The 18,097-nt window shown below is 55.3% G+C and overlaps 1 protein-coding gene across 1 annotated transcript; it reads right to left on the reverse strand.

Moving 5' to 3' along the window:
* Positions 1 to 3,693: 3,693 nt before the first annotated feature.
* Positions 3,694 to 6,291, reverse strand: TNFRSF13C (TNF receptor superfamily member 13C). The gene is made up of 3 exons (XM_030478260.1): positions 6,147 to 6,291; positions 5,480 to 5,677; positions 3,694 to 4,001 (listed from the first exon to the last, which is right to left on the reverse strand). Exons 1-3 carry the CDS (start codon positions 6,289 to 6,291, stop codon positions 3,694 to 3,696), a joined length of 651 nt encoding a protein of 216 aa, XP_030334120.1.
* Between the last annotated feature and the right edge of the window lie 11,806 nt (positions 6,292 to 18,097).

Consider the following 18,097-nt stretch of genomic DNA (forward strand, 5'->3'; position numbering starts at 1 on the left):
GGGGAAGGCTCCTGTGAGGTGGGATGAGATCAGTGCCCTGAGGTGGGTGATGGGGTGGCCACGCAGCCCCCATCTTCTTGCAGCAAGTGGGGTGATCGGAGGCTGTACCCAGAGATGAGCGGTCCCTGTTCAATATTTGCCATTGGAGTATTGTGTCATGCATGGCATAAAATGGTGCCCAGGGTACCCTGCGTGCCCTGCCCTGCCTGCTGCCAAGGTTCAGCACCCACAGGAAGCCTGTGGAGGGGTAAGCTGGGTCTGTGGAGGCTGCTTTGGGCCTGTGGGTGAACTGTAGGAGACTAAACTGGTGGGTGAACCAGCAAGGGGAGGAGAGAGGAGAAAGTGAAGCAAAAGAACCCAGGCAGGGAGGCTGGTGGAGGAAAGACAAGCACTTTGGAGACTGGGGAGGCTGTGGGATTGAGGAGGGTTTGGCAGACATGACTGGTAGCTGTAGGAGATGACTTTGGCCAAGGGTATGCTGGTGTCTCTCCTCTCTGCATCACCACATTCTGTTGGCCAGTTGGCTTCTGCCTCTAGGGCCAGGGATGGAAACCACCACCCATCCCTAAGGACACCAAGGTTCCCATCCTTTACTACCAGCATCGTTGATGGGACTTGCAGGAGCTCAAATACACCTGTGACCCCATCGCACAGAGGGTGGTGGTGCGGAAATAGCTAGAGGTATGCCTGAGGTGGATTTTCATCAAGGAGGGTTTTAGTCTCAGCTCCTTCCTCCTGCTGTGGGGTTTCCTCAGACTTTCCCCTGGCTCTCCCCAAAACCCCAAGCTGCTCTGGCCTGGTGGAGCCTGGTCTCACCAGCCCTTCTCGGCAGTGGGGCGGGCTGTGGGGCAGGAGGAAGCACAGCTCCTGCTCGCAGGGGGAAGTGAGAAACTGCTGTGGAAAGTCAAAGACAGGCAACACCCCCCAAAAACCACACTTGCCCCACTCCTTGTCCTTCCAAACAGCTCCCGGGGTGGCCATGGGGAGATGGAGGTGGCCGGGCTCAGCTGGTCCCCAACCAGGTTGTGTGCAGGGGACATGCTGGTGAAGCTGGTGCAGATGGAGCCTCTCCAGCCGTACCCCCAGGACCACAATGCTTGAGAGCCCTGAAGCCTGTGGGATGGGGACCCCATACAGACCTCTGAGCACGCATCGGCAATGGGATCACTTTATTCTTTCATTTTTACAATCATATTTTCATCTCTATTCCCTCTGCTCTCCATGCATCCAGACAGACAGGCAGCTCCCTGCCCTGTACATAAGGAAGGAGACGCACACACAGACGGGGTTGCAAATCTCTCTGGGGCCCAGGCGGGCTGGGCAGGAGGGAGCAATGTCCCACCATGACCGGCAGTCAGGCAGGCAGGATGTGAGGAAGATGCCTCTCGTGCCATAACAGAGAGGGGATCCCAGGGGTGTTGGCTGGCTGAGGAATCCAATGTGGATCAAAATGCCACTTCTGCGAACTGCAGCTGCTGGTGGCATCCTGTAGAGGAGACACCTGGCTGAAGCTCTAGTAGAAATAAAAGCAGAAGCCCTCACCTGAGCAGAAAGATGGGCTTTTTTGACAGGATTTGTATGGCAGTTGCTTTTCCAAATCACCATGCTGGTCAGGGCGAGTGGTGCCTCTGCAGGGCTGAGCTGCAACAGCCACTGAGTGGGAAGCGGGAGATGCTCCTGACAGTCCTGCTTCACTTCCCTCTCATCACCATCTCCAGTGAAGCAGGTTGCTCTGCCTCCCACAAGCAGTCCTTCCAGAGCTAAAATGTCCCCTGGCTTGGCTTTGGCTCATTTCCCCACTGCACGGATGCACAAAGGTTGCTCAAAGTCACTTCACAGGGCCCAGTGTGGAGCACAGTTGAGGAGATCCCAATTTGCGCTGCAGGGATAACCCTCCTGCGACAGGCAGCATGGCTGCTGCAGGTAAGTGGGAGTGCTGGAGCCTCCACAGCTCCTGCTGGAGAGCCAGGAGACAGTTGCTGGGTACATAGACCAGTCCCTCCACCATCCTCAGCCCCAAAGCTGAGATGGGGACCCATCCCCTCCCATCCCATCCTGGGTCATGCAGAACCTCAGCCAGATGAAGACTCACCTCCACCAGCGCATTTAGGTCTGGGAGAGGAGTCGTGGTGAGGAATTTGGGCCTCGGCACCTGTGGTTCACCTTTTGGGATGGATCCCGTGAGTCCAGCTCTAGTGCCAGGGGCAGGGAAGAAGAGGGAGGGTCGCCCTTCAGCAGCAGTGCCTGGTCCTGCAGCCCCAGCAGAGACCTCAGGCTTGAGCAGGCAGTCACCTTCCCATCATCAGAGGGACATCCCCTCTGCACAGTGCCACTGGGCAACCCTCCCATGAGCTGTGGCCCTTGCTGGCCCATTGGTACTTGGAGGCAGTGCTCCAACACCTTGTTCTGCTCAGTCCCCAGAGGCACCTGGCTGAGGAAGCCACCTCACCAAAGAAAGAGCCGGACTGCCACTGAGATGGTGCTTCACGCCAATAACCAAATAACCCTGAAAAGGCAATTCTAACTGCCCAATCACCCCCTCTGGGGCCGCCAGGGCTTCTCACCCAACCCTGCCTGGGTTTGTTCAGCCAGGGGATCAGCTGCTGTCATTATGTGGGAACAGTACTCCCACGTTAAGAAGTTCCTTTCCGAAGCAGAGCCCTTCCTGCAGAGTAAAGCCACATGTGGGAAGGTGAAAAAGACCCAAGAAATGCCTTGGATCAGCAACACCGACCAGCTCTGGCACACAGGCAAAGCTTTGGAGACACTCGCATAAATAAAGTCATCCTGCCTACGCTTGTATCACTCTCTGCCTGGTTTTGCGTGGCATGGAAGCATCCATCCCAAGTGACACATGGTATTTCTGCAGCCACAGTGAGCTGAAGCGATGGTTGTCTGGGACTGTAGTGACAAGCTCATGGAGGTCCTCTAGACCAGCAGTCTGCCTGCCCCTGGTCCTCCCTGAACTCAGTGACTGTAGGTCAGAGCAGACAGATGTTTTTCATGCTCTTTCCTCCCTTACTCCCTGCTTGGGAAGACAGACTTGTTTCCCATTCGCGGCTGAGAAGGGGGTTCCCATGAGCACCAGTGGATGCCTACCACTGTGTGAGAGTGCCCAGAAGGATGAGAGATCTGGATATTACAGCTTGCAGAAGACATGGGAAACAGGACCGTGAGTGGAGTAGATGTTGGATGTGCCTTGCTCCATATGGAACCCAAGCCTCCTTCTACTGATATCAGTAGCAAAAATTGACCTAATGGCAAGCGGTGTGGGATTTGGTCCCAATGTAACTCCGGGCTTTCCTCTCCATCTTCCTTTCACCACTCTCTTTCTGCTATCACAGTCTCACGTTCGCAGGAATCACCCATCAGCAGCGAATCTGTCCTGCCACAACAGCAGCCTCACAAATGGCACAGCAGCCCCTGCTCTGTCCTCACCAGGTGCACCTCCTCTGCCTCCTTCCAATGGTACAGCCATGGCAGCATTTCACATAACTTGGCGTGATCCATTTCGGCTTCCTCCAGTGCTTACAGGTGTAACCTGGGACTTGGCACAAATGGGAAAGTGGAGAAGGGCAGTCATCTTAGAACACTCATCTTGCTTGAGGCAAAACCTGGTCTGCAGACACGGGTGTGAGGCTTTGCCTGCCGCAGGCTCCAGCCCCATTCCCCCTGCCTTCAGGTTCTCTCCTCTCAGGCACAGTTCTGAGTGGTCTTGGTGGTGACCAGGGCTGTGGCCCCCAGCTCCGTGGCAGGCAGTGGGAAGCCCTGGTTGCATTCCTCGTGCTGGGTGTACACGGTGGAGAGCAGGATGATGTCGCCATCGGCATCACCCTGGCAGCATGGCCTCCGCTTTTCCCCAGCTTTCCCAGGTGGTCTCAGCATCTTCAGGCCTCCACTGAGATGTTGGCATGGGACCGGGGCCAGGGTGGCATCTCCCTCCATCACAGCAGCGTCCTGACAGCCTGGGATGGGCAGTGGGCTGGTGGCTTTCACGTTTGCTGGGAGGGAGCAAGAAAAGAGGTTATGGGGCTTACAGGGTGGGGTGGGGCAGGTGCCGGGGAGAGGGTCCCATCCCTGGGGACACATGGTGGGGAAGATGGCGCTGGAGCAGGCGCAGCCCACAGAGTCCCCACCGCACCTCTCCTGCTGCAGAGCTGCTCCTGCTTACAACTGGTGTTGTAAGGAGGTGTTTCCCCCCCTCTGGAAAACAATAGGAGAAGGCAGAAACTTGCACTTGGAGCCCTGATGCTAAGCCCTGCCGGTGCAGGGCAGCCCAGCCCATGGCGGCTCGCCCTCCCCAACCACCTCACACTTAAAAATAGACTTGTTTACACCCTTGAAACGCAGGCGCGTGCCACCGGCCCCAAGCTCCTGCGGCTTTCCAGGCACCCAGCACCACAGGGGTCGGCTGGCTGGGTATGGGGCAGGGCAACGGGGGACACAGGGACCGGGGCACATGGCAGGGCATAGCCGAGGGATGCCTCCCATGCACTCCGCCATGGCTGGACCTCTCCTGCTGCCAGATTTCTCCCTCCTCTTTTGTTCTTGGTGTTTTTCCCAGGTGTGCGCGTCACGGGCAGTCACAGACGCACTTGGTTTAGCGGAAAAGCCCCGGGTAATGTCTCCCCAAGTCTGAGTCACCCAGCCAGCACCATGGGGGGTGTGCGGGCAATGAGGAGCCATTCTCCCTGCCCATGGATGGGGAGGAGTGATGCCAGGCAAGATCATTGCTGAGCAGAGTGGCCAGGGTTGAGTCCCCACAGTGCAGGGGTCCTGCGGGGAGGAAACAACCACCCAGCCCCTGGCTGATGCACCATCACAGGGCACTGTGCCCTCCCCCCCTGAAAATACACCACCAGAAAAGGGGGGGGTATTGAAATACTCTCACCCCCCAGCGCTATGTTTGATGCTGCTGGAGACAACTCTGTGTGGTGTTTCAGTGTCCTGCCAATGGGGCTGGCCCTGACCCTGTCGGGGTCTCTGGGGTGTGTGTTGGAGGGCGCTGGACATCCCAAGCAGGAATGGCAAGCTGGGTGATCAACAGAGGACCCCCAATTGCAGCACCATGGGGAGGGGCTTCCTCTAGAGATGTCCACCACTGTCCCTACAGCCCCTGACCCATCCATGGCCCTCCAGCTACCGTGAGAGAGGCTCCTCACCAGTGCTCTGTACGGGTACCCCGTGGAGAGGGGACGGTGCCAGAAGGTGCTTTATGCACCCGGCAAAGGCAGAGATGTTTCAGCAGGGTTGCACTGGCAGCCAGGTGCAGGTATGTGTTCCAAGAGAAGATGTGGGATACCATCGCTCAAGGGGTAGCTCAGCTGCCCTGGAATGCTCCAGGGTGTCCATGGAGCCTGTGTCGAGGTGGAGGAGCCAGCCTCGACAGGGATGTGCCTCAGGGGAGCCAGCGGCAAGTAACTCCATCTGCCCTGGGGTCCTCGGGGTGCTGTGACAGGGAGAGCAAGAGGTCCCTTACCTTGGGCCTCTTCATCTGCTGCCTTCCTCTTCCTCCTCCACTTCCCCAGCTTGCAGACCAGGAAGCCCAGGAGGGTGGTCAGGACCAGGACAAACACTACCGCTGCCACGATGCCGAAGATGAGGAGGGTGCTGGGCAGGTCCATCGCAGGGAGGGTGGGCTCCAGGGTTGAGGGGAACACCGCACGGGCGGGTTCTGCTGTGGGGCGAGACACCAACAGTGTCAGGGAGGGGAGAGCTGGGGTGAGGGCAGGAGGGCAGCAGCATTACCCACCCATCTGCAGTGCCAGGGAAGGGGAGCGGCTCTTCACCACCGATCACCCACAGTGAACTGTCCCCCTGCCTGACGGGACCCTCATCCCACCCGCTGGCTGGTGCGAGACGAGGACATCCTGCTCTTCCCATGATCACCCCTGCAGCAGGCTGTGACCCTGCACTGGGCTGGATCATTCTCCTTCTCCCTGCACTGCATTCCCCTCTCGGGAACTGGCTGCCCTTTTCCTCTCTCCTCCTCCTTCCCCTTCCAGGTGAAGGCAGCGCTCCATCCTCCATCATCCCCTCCATTGTCATCTGCACAAGGTTCCCTTCACCTGCCTAACCCAGGGTGCCCCAGCCCTCTTGAGCCATCACCATGGGAGCTCAGTCCCCATCCACCCTTGTCCCCTTACTTGTGTTTTCCTTGAACAGGTCGGAGCACTTGACGCAGGACCTGGTCAGGAGGTCGAAGCACTGGGAGGAGAGGCAGGAGGGGGCAGAGACGGCTTTTCCTGAGGAGGACATGGCAGAGTAGGAGCGAGAGCCCGGCTCCCACATGGTGTGTTGGCCAAGGGGCCGCCCGAGTGTGAAATCGCAGCGCCCCGGGGCCCGTGGCAGAGGGAGATACAGTCTGTCAAGCTGTGTTGTTTCCCTTGGGGCTCGTGTGCTTGCCATGGGGCGGATCTTCACTGGGGAGGAGGAGGGTGAGGGCTCAAGCCCTACCCCTGCTTGTGCAACTGCCCTCGAACTACTCCTCTCCTCCACACTGTGCTTCCGAAATCCCCATAGCCCCTGGCATTCCTCAGCCGCACAGCACCCCAGCCCAGTGGTGTCACCTCCCCAGCCTACCCATGTTACCTCCATCCAGGGCATGTTCCCCAGCCTGCCCCAAGTCCCCTTGGCATCCTCCCGTGCGACAGGAGGCTTTCCCAGGCCTGGATCTTTACAAGACCTTGTTCCAGGCATCCAGCTTGGATGGAAAATGCAGAAAAGGACCAGAGGAGAAAAGAATGTAGGGGCACCAATGTTTCCCCTTTAAAAGCTCCCACTGCCCCCAGGACATGATCTGTTAGTGACTGCTGCACAGGCAGGCCAACTGGTGTGTGTTCCCCATCCTACTAATTATGGTGCTCTCCATCACCTTGCTCTTTCCATTGTCCCCATCCCAGACCTAGATGTGTGGAAAGGATCCTCCCAGCCCTCTTGGCAACATATCTCATTTGCCAGGGTTGAGATCTGGCTCTGCTCAGCCACTGCCCAGGGTATGGGCAAACCAAATGATACCAAGCAAATCTGGTCCCCATACCCCTTTGAAGGGACTAAATAAACCCTTAATGATCTTAGGTGTTCCTGACCAGGAGAAGAAGAAACATCCTGCCACTAATACCTGCACATCAAAGCCTGATGCTTGAGATCTGAAGTGGCTAAGTGATGGATTTCAGTGCTGTACATGGCTCTTCTCCATCCCTAGCAAACAACAGTCATATCCCAGTTTTTTTGACTCCGTAGGAAAGAAAGGGACCAGCCACAGTTGCTGGATTGCTCTCAGCTGAAGGAAGCAGTGCAGGAGACTTGCCCTGGCCAAGAGAGCCCTAATGGGGCTTTACTGCTGGAGTCCCAGCATACTTTGTAGCACCTGTGGCCTCTGGGCTCTTTCTAGTGAGGTCTCTGCCATTTGCTGCCCTGGACCAAGGCTGGGATGGGAGAAGGAGAAAAGCCAGAGGATGGTCTGGCTCATGATGGCAGAGTACTGGGCACCCCCACTGGGCAGCCAAGCTCCTCTGAGACAAGCCAGACGCCTTGGTCCCTGGCTGTGCCTGCCCCTCCCCAATGGCTTTAGCCAACAGCCTCCACACACCACTCCTGAAGCTCCAAGCGGGTGGCTGGCATCAGGGCAGTACTGAAGCGGCCCCAGCACCGTCTCAGCCCTCCCCACCAGGCACCACGGGGCTCTGGGTGAGTGAAAGTCCTGACCAAAATGGTTGCTGCCCACTAGTTCCACGCCTGCCCTGATTTCACTTCCCTTTCCAGCTGCATGCCCAGCCATTCACCCCTGCCAGGCAGCGCCGTGCCCATGCACCATGCTGGTGGGGATGGCTGTGCCAAGCCCAGGGAGCTGCAGGCTCTCCTGAGGAGCTGTGAATCCCAGCTGTCATTCCTGCGCCTCTGGCTCAGTTATTGCCCCTCCATCATAACCAAAATAATCCCCTTCTGAGTGAGCAGGGGCATGCCAAGCACTTCCCTCTCTCAGCACATCCCCACATGCCAAGGTGTGGGCATGGGAGCAGGAAGAGCCGCCATCCAGCAGCAGGGAGCATCCGGAGCAGCTCCGGGGTGATGGAAAGCTGTGATGCAGTGCCATGACCCGCAGCAGGGAGAAAAAGAAAAGCCAAGGCTTGCTCCAGTCCACATCTGAGCTCCACAGCAGAGAGCCCCAGGCAGGAGAGGGCATCCGGAGCCCTCGCTGTCCCCAGCAGGCAGCTAGTAGAAGTGTAAGGGTGGGGACTAGAGAGCAGGAAACATCTTGCATTGTGGGCTGGATTCCTGCCCCTGAAATACCTCCTTGTTCCAAAGGCTTTGTGTTCCTCTTGCTTTGGGGTGTTTACACCTGTGAGTCTCCTTTTCCCAAAGGGGGATGCTCCTCCATAATCCTCCTCCAGCCCTCCCCCTCGAAATTCCCCTGATGTCCTTCCCCCACATCAGTTGTTTCTCGGTGACCCCCCCTAGCCCTATTCCCATGAGTCCTGCTCTAGCACTGTTACCCTGCCCCTCTCCCTCCCCTCTTGGCTTAATGCACAGTGGGGGGAAATGGGTCTTGGCATCTGCCAGGATTAGCTCTGTGACCTCTCCAGTCAAATACATACACTGAGGAAAGCCCAAATGTGTTGCTTTTGATGTGGAGGGCGAGGTTTACAATAATGCTCAGGAGCTGATGGCTCCCATTTTGGTACCTGGAGTGAAAATCTGAAGCTGCAAATGCATGACAGGGAGCCCAGGACAGCAGCAGTGATGTTCTCCTGCAAATAAAGTGCTCCCAGCTCCTGTTACATGGAAGGATGTTGCAGTCCCATCACTGCCGTTGACTTTACCCTATTCCCCCGCACTTCATGAGCCCTCTTCATCCCCCTCTGCAGCATTTCCACGCTCCATTTCTGTCCCAGCTGCCTCCTCCCAGTCCAAGAAAATGATGTTTGAATTCACACATGATAACGCTTACTCATGGAGAAAATCACCACTGACTTCCCCAGCAGCACTCACACGTGTACCTGCTCATGAGCATGGCCCATGCTGCCCGGCTGGCTCCTGGCGTTGGCCATCCACGTCTTCATCTCCCACATCTTTGCCTTCCCTGCCCTTCATAGCAGTGGTTGGTTGGTTTTGGAGCAGCAAAAGTTAAAGCTTGGTGAGTAGTTTGGACTGTTTGCATCTCAGAGCTGAATACGCTTGGTAATAGCACAAATGCATAATTAAAGAGCAGAAAAAATGACTCACTGGATAAGGAAATGCATGTTTCTTATCTCCTCTGCAGAGAAACGAAAGCCCCGGGAGCCTGGGACTCTGGCTAACCAAGTGCCTTTATTAAGCAAATAAACCAGTAGAGATATCAAAAAAGCTATTTAAAATTACGTCTTAACCCTGGAATCAGAGAGCTGGATCTCCAGTGCTGTGTGCTCCAGCCCTGCACTGGGAGGGCTGGCTTTGGCCGAGGCCGGCTGCTGGGATACCCACGGTGGACAGGGCAGTGCTGGTGACTCAGGAGCGCGGAGGGACAGCGGCATCCTGCGAGCGCCCATGCACACATGAGCGACTGGACTGCTGTGAGTGGTTCCTCTGGTGTCAGGGTGGGTGAAGTGACTCACACACACGTTTGCAGAGCTGCCCGTGGCAGAAAATACGCACCGAAAGTTCACCTTGTGCTCATGTGCACCGGAAACCCAAAGGCTTGTTGATCAGAGAAGCTGCAAGGTGTTTGTCGAGCAGAGCCAGTCACTTTGGGACAAGCCTCTGGCAGGATGCACCCAACACCCCGCGAATGCCTGATGTCTGCCCCATATCCAGATGGTGCCTCTGGAAGGCTTTGGCTGAAGCCAACCCTCAAAGCACATTTGGCACCTCATCCCCTTTCCAACACCCCTGTGCTGGCTGGGGGGAAGCATCTCCTCCCAAGAGGTCCCGCTGTGCCTCTCAGAAGCTGGTTTCACAGGGCTCCAGCGCAAACTGGATCCTCCCCAGGATCCCCTGCATGGCCTAGTCCCGCTTTGCTCTGCCTTCTCAAACCCAGCTGGGCTTAGGGGCAAAATCTGGGAGATTTTATGAATAATGTGGGGAAACCAAGGGCTTTAAGAGATTCACTGCAAAACCCAGACCCCTCTGTAGGTGCTCTGCTTCTTGCCAAGGTTTTTTGTGGCATTGCTCAGGCACATGCATGGGGAGTTTGGCACTGGGCAGTGAGTGCCCTGGTGGCACCAGGTCTGCTGGAAGTTGTTCAGCTTCTCCCTCCTTGTTTACATGTCCCTGGAGCTGTGCTTGTCCATAAGGCTAAGGAACAATGAGCAGGTGTGCTTGGCTTCCTCCTCAAGGGGGTTTGGACCCCTTCACAGGTGATGCTGAGCACACAAATTAGGCTTCTACAGAGGGCTGCCCTTTGAAGACCCCTCTGCAGTTACAAAGTGGTGGATCAGCGCTGCCTGACATCAAGCTCCCTTTGCCCATTCCCGCTCTCTCCTCTAGAGAGCCGAAGAGGGACACAGCACAATGGAGGACATGGGGAAACCTCCATCCCTTATCCAGCCCTGAGGGAGCTGAGCCCTTGACCTCCACTGTGAGGACCAGGCGGTGGTGGGGACCAAGGCTGCTCTTGCCTCTCCACAGAGCGCAGTGGGAATCTCTTCACAAGGCTTGGGTCCCCACACGCTGCCTGGGCTCTCACAAACACCCCATATCATGACACGCCGTTAGCTCAGTCCAGCTCTTCTGCCTGGATGTGCCTGCGAACAAATGGTGAGCAAAGCCCCTTGACTGCTTTGGCTGCATCAGGGATGCTGCCCCCATCCCTATGCTGAGGACAGGTGGGAGTTCACCCTGTCCCACTTGGGTGACTGGGGGGAGGCCAAGTGCCCCCCCCAGCTTCGCATGTGGCTGTCCATAAGGAGCCTCCATGTGCCTGGCAGGGCCAGGCAGCACCTCCAGCACTGAAACAGAAACCGGTGGCTGAGGGCGATGCGCTGCCACACCACAAACCTCCAAGCAGGTGGGTTCAGCCGGTTCAGGCATGTGCACACTGGGGTAGAAACCTCCCCAGCACTCGCAGCACAGCCCTGCTGTGCTCTCTTGGGGTAGGAAGCTCCAGCAGACGGCTCCAGAGCCAAAATTAGAGCCTGCTGAAGGCAAGGGGCTGCATCCCTTGGAGCTCCCACCCTTTGCAGCTAGCTCCAGCAGCAAAGCACAGGGAACCGCTTCAGTCAGCCTGGAAGTCAAAACCAAACTAACCAGCCCCAATTGCATTTTGCATAGCACTTTATTATAATGAACTTTATTATAATGTGTGGCTTCAGCTCACACACAAGAATGGTTTGGTGAATACATTTGAACAAGAAGGCAACCTGAGAAAATACAAAGGTGTATTTGCAAGCAATCCCAACACAGAAGAAATGATGTTTTTCCTGACTGCACTGATTTCTTGCAATTTATTCTGCTTCCTGCTGTACAACCACCTCTCTTCCCCACAAAGAAATGACACCCCACTGGAGCCCATGCACTGCAGCTCAGCCCCAGCACAGTCATGCTCCTTAGCACTGGCCACAGGAGCCATCGTAATGGGGATGCTTAAAACCAGCAGTGTGCCTGGATAATTTAAAGCACAGCCCAAGCAGAGAACAGGGAAAAAAATCCCTAAACTCCTGTGGCAAATCTGCAGATTGCAACAGCTTAATCAGGAGTAAGGGAACAGGAGCCTGTGTTGTTTCCACTACTAACCACTGCTCCAGAGACAGGTCCCTGGGCCACCCTGCAGCTCCCATCACCCCGGACATGGGCCAGGGTGGCAGGTCCAAGGCTGGCCTCCCTCAGCCACAACACTGGGGAGCTCTGGCTTCTCCGTGTGTCACTGCATGATGCCCCATGAGTGGCTGAGCAAGGGGAGTACAGGGATTGTGACTGTAGGCTGTTTGGATGGTCAGATGCCAAACTCAAGCTGGTGTCAGCCCTGCAGCGCTGAGAGAGGGACTGCAGTGCTGCGGGAGGAAAGAGCAAGCACGTGTCTGGACATGAGCGAAGCCCCGATCCGGGATGAGAAGCGAGAAAGCACGTCTCCGCTGAGCCAAAGCGGGCCCCGCGGCCGGTTGGCTGCCTCTGGCAGTGAGCTCGTCACCGCCGTGCTGTCTGCTGCGAGGCTCTGGCTGACAGCTTCCCCTCTCCTCCCTCTCCAGCAAAGCACTGGGCTGCATCTCATCAGCCTGCAGTGGCATCACCACACTTGCCAGTACCTGTACACCGTTCTATGGCTTCTCAATGATCTTCACGTATTGGCCTGGTGTAAAAAAGCCAGAGGGAATCTTCAGCTCAGAATAACGCTATGAATTTCCATGGCCACATTGAAAATGTGATGTAGGAGAAAGCTGAGAGGCAGATTTGGCTCGTGCCCCTGCTCTCCTGGCCAGCATCTCAGCTTGATGCCTCCACTGTCCTGTCAAAGCCCAGACAAGCAAGAGGGGAGCAACACATTGGGTGGGAAAGGGGGGGGATGAGGGGCTGCTGCAGATGCAGGGCTGGGGAGGTGGAGGGAGCCTGCCAGCAGCCCTGGGCTGTACTCAGCCCAACACACCCTGGCTTCCCAGGGACCTGTGGGCAAAGCCTGCCAGGTCCCTTTCAAAGGATGATCCTCCCCACAGCTGGCAGGGGCTGCCTCTGGACACACTTATGAGTGGGTCCAGAGGCACACTTTGAAGCTTCTGGGGCTTCAAAGGCTCTGGATGGAAGAGCAGTGAGTTGCACCAGCACAGGCTGCCACAGGAAGGGAGATACTGGGGCAGGGGCTGAACAGTACTGCCCAGGCAAGCGCTCATCGTCTCCACTCCGAGATCCCTTTCCCCATTTCCCATCTCAGTGAGAGCACCCGTACGGGAGGTCCTGCCCTCCACCACAGTCCATGGGGAAGGCTGCCCACCCGCCCCTAGGAAGCATCTCCTGGCTACTACAGCTCCCTGGCTCACACTTGCCTTCCCCTTCCATGCTGCACCCACCGCATCACATAGGGCTGGCCACCAGTGGGTGCAGGCAGGCTTCCAAGGGACTGTGCAGCAGCATAGCATCTACCACCACCCAACCTAAAACCACATTAGAGTCTGAGGGCAGGTACAGCTTTTTACCCCATAATAATCTTGTCTCTAGGCTAGATAACTAGGACTGTAAATCCCTGCTGACAATCACAGCCACCATGTCTTGCAAGCTCTGCCCTGGACCATTCATTTGGCTTGATGATGCTTTAAAGAGACATCTAATGAGGATAATCTGATTCAAATCCCTTCTGCTTTTGGGCAGCAGAGCAATTCAGTCCCCTTCAAATTCCTTCTTCCTCTATGACTGTCTTTATTTCCCCTTCTCACTCTGGGGTTTCCTTTGCTTTTTGCATTACTATTTTGATTCTTTGATATGACCACTGCAATCAAGATTTGCTCCCTTTAAAACCTAATTAGCATGAAATCAGGCTCGCTTTTTACTCATAGCCTTGTAATAGGATGCTGGCCTATGCTTCAGCTCTCACTTCAGGTGCAGGGAACATTGCAGCCTGTTTAAAAAATTCCCTCTTTACCTGATTCAATCAGAACCACTTACGGGAGATCCGCACACATTTCAAGCTTGGCAAGAGCCAAGCTTTGGGAAGGGGGGAAGGTCTCAATCACACTCAGCTTTCAGCGCAGAGCAGATGGCGAACATACCGACTATATAATTTATAGGACACCATCACTACGTATTAGTCCCATACAGTGGCTGAGCTCAGCCAAACCACGGCTCACACACACACAGAGGGGACTTGTGCAGGTGATGCTCCACGTGCAACCTGGGCAAGAGGCAAGAGCCAGGCTTAGGAGAAAGCACATGCTTCACGTTTCATCTCCTTTAACACGGAGCAGAGGACGCGGTGCAGCAACCCTTGCCCCGGAGGGGTTTTCTCTTCGCTGTGGGCCGGGCACACACGTCCCAGCCCACAAACTAGTGTTCAAACTAGGTCAGTGTTATGCAACCTCTGCGCGCGAGCAGCTCCCCTTTCTCTTTCCCTTCCCCAGGAGCAGCTCATGCAGCAGCACGGTGGATGCCAAGGCAGCCCAAAACCGGGAGCTGGGATTCTTTGCACTTCTTCAGGCCTGCTGCCACGCTGGCACAGCCTGGCTTGCCGGGGTCACAAAGCCCACACGGGATGTGCGCCACCACCACTGCACCTCTATTTACGTACTGCCTAAGCCTCCCTGCCCCTGCCTGTCACCCGGACATGCACATGGGGATGGCTGGGAGGTGTGAAGGAGGGAACAGGAGGGAGAATTGCTCAGGATGGCCAAGTTGGGTTATAACCAAAGGAAAGATCAAAAGGGAACACAAGGCAGTAAAAACATTCTGCAGAGCAAGGAAAGGGCAGGTCAGCCCCAGCTCTAAGGTAGCAGAGCTTTCAGCCCTCTGCATGGCTAAAAAGGAGCCCTGGGGACAAGTGGGCAAGACTGACCCTTTACAGGTACCAGCAATGTACTCCTCTATCCCAGGGCTTCCCCAGCTCCAGTGTCTTTGATCCTCTGCTGCTCAGAGTAACAGCACGAGACACTGAGTCACCCCTCAGTCCCATGGCAGAATGAGGATTAATTAGTTGACGTTGGCACATTGCTTTGAAGAGAGGTGCTCCACTGCAGCACGAGCCACAGGCTGTTAGATACCGAGCTGAGTCAAACGCAACCCTGGCTTCATATCTGTCATCTCTGGAAGAGCAAGAACAGGAAACAGCAGTGGGGGAAAAATCAAGAACGTCACACTGGGGCAATGCCCATGCTGCCATCAAACCTGGAAGAGCAGCCAGCACAGAGTTTCAGGAGAGCTTTAAGCTGACCAGTGCACAGTGATAGTGCCTCAAGGACTGCCAACCCTCAGCAAACACCCATGGTGTTTCTCCAACTGAGCGCTGCGGTGACTTGGTCAGCTTGTCAGGAGGAAGGCAGGCCCCGCCGCAACGTGGCACCATCGCCCCGTCACTGCAGGGTGGGCACACGGTGGGACTGGAGAGTTTCCATGGGCAGACAGAAAAGGAAAGCAGGGAAAGCCTCCTTAGCGTGTTTAATGCTAGCTGGGGTTTTTAGGTAGGCGTGGCTCTGCCTGGCTCCTGCATGCAGACCGCTCTTGAGCACGGCTGCTTCAGCTTGCTGGACCCAGAGGACAGCAGAGCAGGTTCCCCAAAGGGAGGTGGCCTCTCTCTGTTCTGCCCTGGCCGCAGCTCGGTGCTCCCTCCCGTGACGCACGGGGCCCATGGGGCCCTTGCACGCAGGCCACAGCCGCACCTGCGCCTGTGTAGAGCACGTCTCTTTCACACCCCAATGGCTGCCCTCAACAGAGGAGGCTGTGGGGCAGGGGCCAGGCGCAGAGCCTTTCCTGCCCCTCTCAAACCACCACCCCGCGTGGCAAGCTCGAGGGGTGCCAGTGTGGTAGGATGTGTCAGCTCCTGCAGAACGGGCCTGTGGCAAGGGAAACGTGTCCCAGCATGGGCCGGGAGCCCGCACTGCTTGGCTGCCAAGGAGTCAGAGCGAGTCACATCACTCCCAAGTCCCCTGAGCTCAACCTCTCTCTTGCACCGCACCGGTTCTTCACAGCCAAGGCAGTCCCCCCTGCACACAGCCGACCAGAGGGGATGCCATCCTGCTCAGCATTGCCATGCCATATTAATATTTTAACAGTGAGGAAGAGATCCAGAGACTTTGATTTCTCCCACCGGCCAATTCAAGGATAATTGAACTGTGCGGGGAATTTCAGTGTTTCAGAGGGTGATTTTGTTCCAGTTCACAACAAAACCCAACCACGCCACAACGCCTCATGAGTGGGACTGCAGCCCAGTTTCAGGCAGCCACCCTGCAGCAGTCAGGCAGGTAAGCAGCACAAAACACAGCTGATCTCAGGAGGTGCCTGGCAGGCAGGTCCCACCAAACCCTCCTCCTCCCCCAGAACACAGGTAAAAATCACACTCTGCTCATTTGATCTCTTCCGAACATTTCCACCCATTTCCAGATCTGTGACCCCAAAGCAATGTCAATTCGCCCTCATCACACCCCTCCAGCGGAGGCAGCTCCTGCTGTAGAGGCAGAGCAAGTGAGGCCCATTGAGTTTTAACCCGTGTGCCTAGGGTCATGCAAGAAATCAGCCACAGAGGTGACATGAGCCCAGCATTTCTGGCTCCCAGCTCTGGGCTGTGCCAGCCACTGCTTTCTCTTGCATACAAACCACTTTTCCCCACCAGTGAAGGACAGCTGGTCACTGAATGGAAAGTGGCAGTTGTTCAGCAGCCCACAGCAAGGCTGCGCACCAGCTTGGGGTGGGAAGTGGAGAACACTCAGAGGAGACTGCCAGGGGATCTGGGCCAGCTGAATGGAGATGTAGCAGCTGGAATCTGGCCAGAGCAAAGCCTAGTGCTCCTGCAAAAAAAGACAAGTTAAATCCCACAGGAGAAAGTGTCTCCCTTGCTTTTTCCAGCAGAGCAGGTACCTCTGCCAGAGCTCTGCAGGGCAGCTCCAGGCAGCAGAAGTCTCTTCATGACCACTGTCCACAGCAGCAGCAGGCGAGAGCTACCAAGCAGCTCTTACAGCATGAGCACAGCTGCCGAGTGCCACAGCTGACCTAACCCAGCCATCCCCTTCCAACTACAGGTCTTGGCAAGCAGAGATACCCAGTTTTAATCAGTGCCCAAAGCAAATATTAGAGGTGGCCTTGAATTTAAACCTCTACCACAAGTTTCAAGGTTTGGAGGGAAAGATAAGTCCCCAGGGCTGAATTTATCTCTGATCTTTGTTCAAGGGCTGAGATCTTTTGCTACAGGAACTATATCAGTACACAGACTTTCTCTCCTGCTAGTGTAGACCAAGCATACCATGTCTTATCACACTTAAGAGTTGGTCTGACTTTACTGCTGGTGTGGCAAAGCCAGCAAGAAAAACCCCTTCCCTTGGAAAACCTGGGCTAGCAGAGAGCTATAGTCCCAAGAAGCAATGCCAACCATGCTGACTCAGGATGAAATCTCTCACAGAGCAGCTCAGCTAGCAGGCTGAGGATACAGAATCTTCTTCAAGTGACTAGGCTGAAGGCAAAATCCTGTGGTCAACCTCCTGTATCAGAAGAGACCCTATTACAGCCTCAATCAGTTCCACCACCACCCCCCAAAAAGAGCACTGCATGACACTAGTGCAACTGTGCAAGGTCTTCTGTACTAATTATACTGTTTTTACACTAATGTTGCTGACAAACAAAACCACATCCACAAACAGAAACAGTCAAACCAGGAACGCTCACGGGTGCTTTTGCCACAGAGAGAGGGATTTCTCTTCGAAAATCTCCCCAGGGATAGGGAACTGAGGCAAGAGAGAAAGAGAAACCAAGTAACTCCAAAATATCTGTTAGTTTAGATTTCAGCCACCTTGGCAAGCTCTTTCCCAATGTTTAAACACAACAGTCACCAGCCCTAGTTCAGCTTCAGGCCTTTACATGCCTCTGATCCCAATCCAAGTACTACTTTCACAAGGCCTTTATGAAATGTTAGCCCCGGCTACTCCATCCAGACGAAAGATATCCCCAGATGCCTTGTCCTCTCTGGTAGGGGCAGTGTTACAGCCTGTCTAAACTAATAGCTGGCAGTTCCTAGACGTATTTACATAGTTGAAACTGTAGCTTTAGATGTGTCCCAACTACTTTCAATTGTAAAACATGATGGACCTGAGACATTGTGTCAGATTCTTAGATATGCACCACTTCCCCTGCCACTTCTAGTGAAGACTTTTTCCTAAGAGCATGAAAAATATTTGCTCCAAGGTGAAGTGAGATGCTGCTCTTAAGGAACTAGATTTTATTTTGTACCAGCTGGGATTGGCCACCTGTAGGAAGTGGTACGAACAGAATCTTTCTTCTTTGAAAGTAGCAGAAAGAAATACCACATCTGAAACACAGTGGTGGAAAAAAACCCAACCTTACATTTGAAGGTGCAGGAATGGACAGTAGCACGTGTGGGTTGCTACAAAGCAGCCTGGGTGAACCAAAGAAAGTTTCATTTTCACCAGTCAAGAAAGCACAGCAAAATTACTCTTGAGGCCAAAGGGATTTTACCCCAGTCCAACAGTGATTAGAGGCA

This window comes from Strigops habroptila, chromosome 3 (assembly GCF_004027225.2).
Source record: "Strigops habroptila isolate Jane chromosome 3, bStrHab1.2.pri, whole genome shotgun sequence".
Taxonomy (NCBI): domain Eukaryota; kingdom Metazoa; phylum Chordata; class Aves; order Psittaciformes; family Psittacidae; genus Strigops; species Strigops habroptila.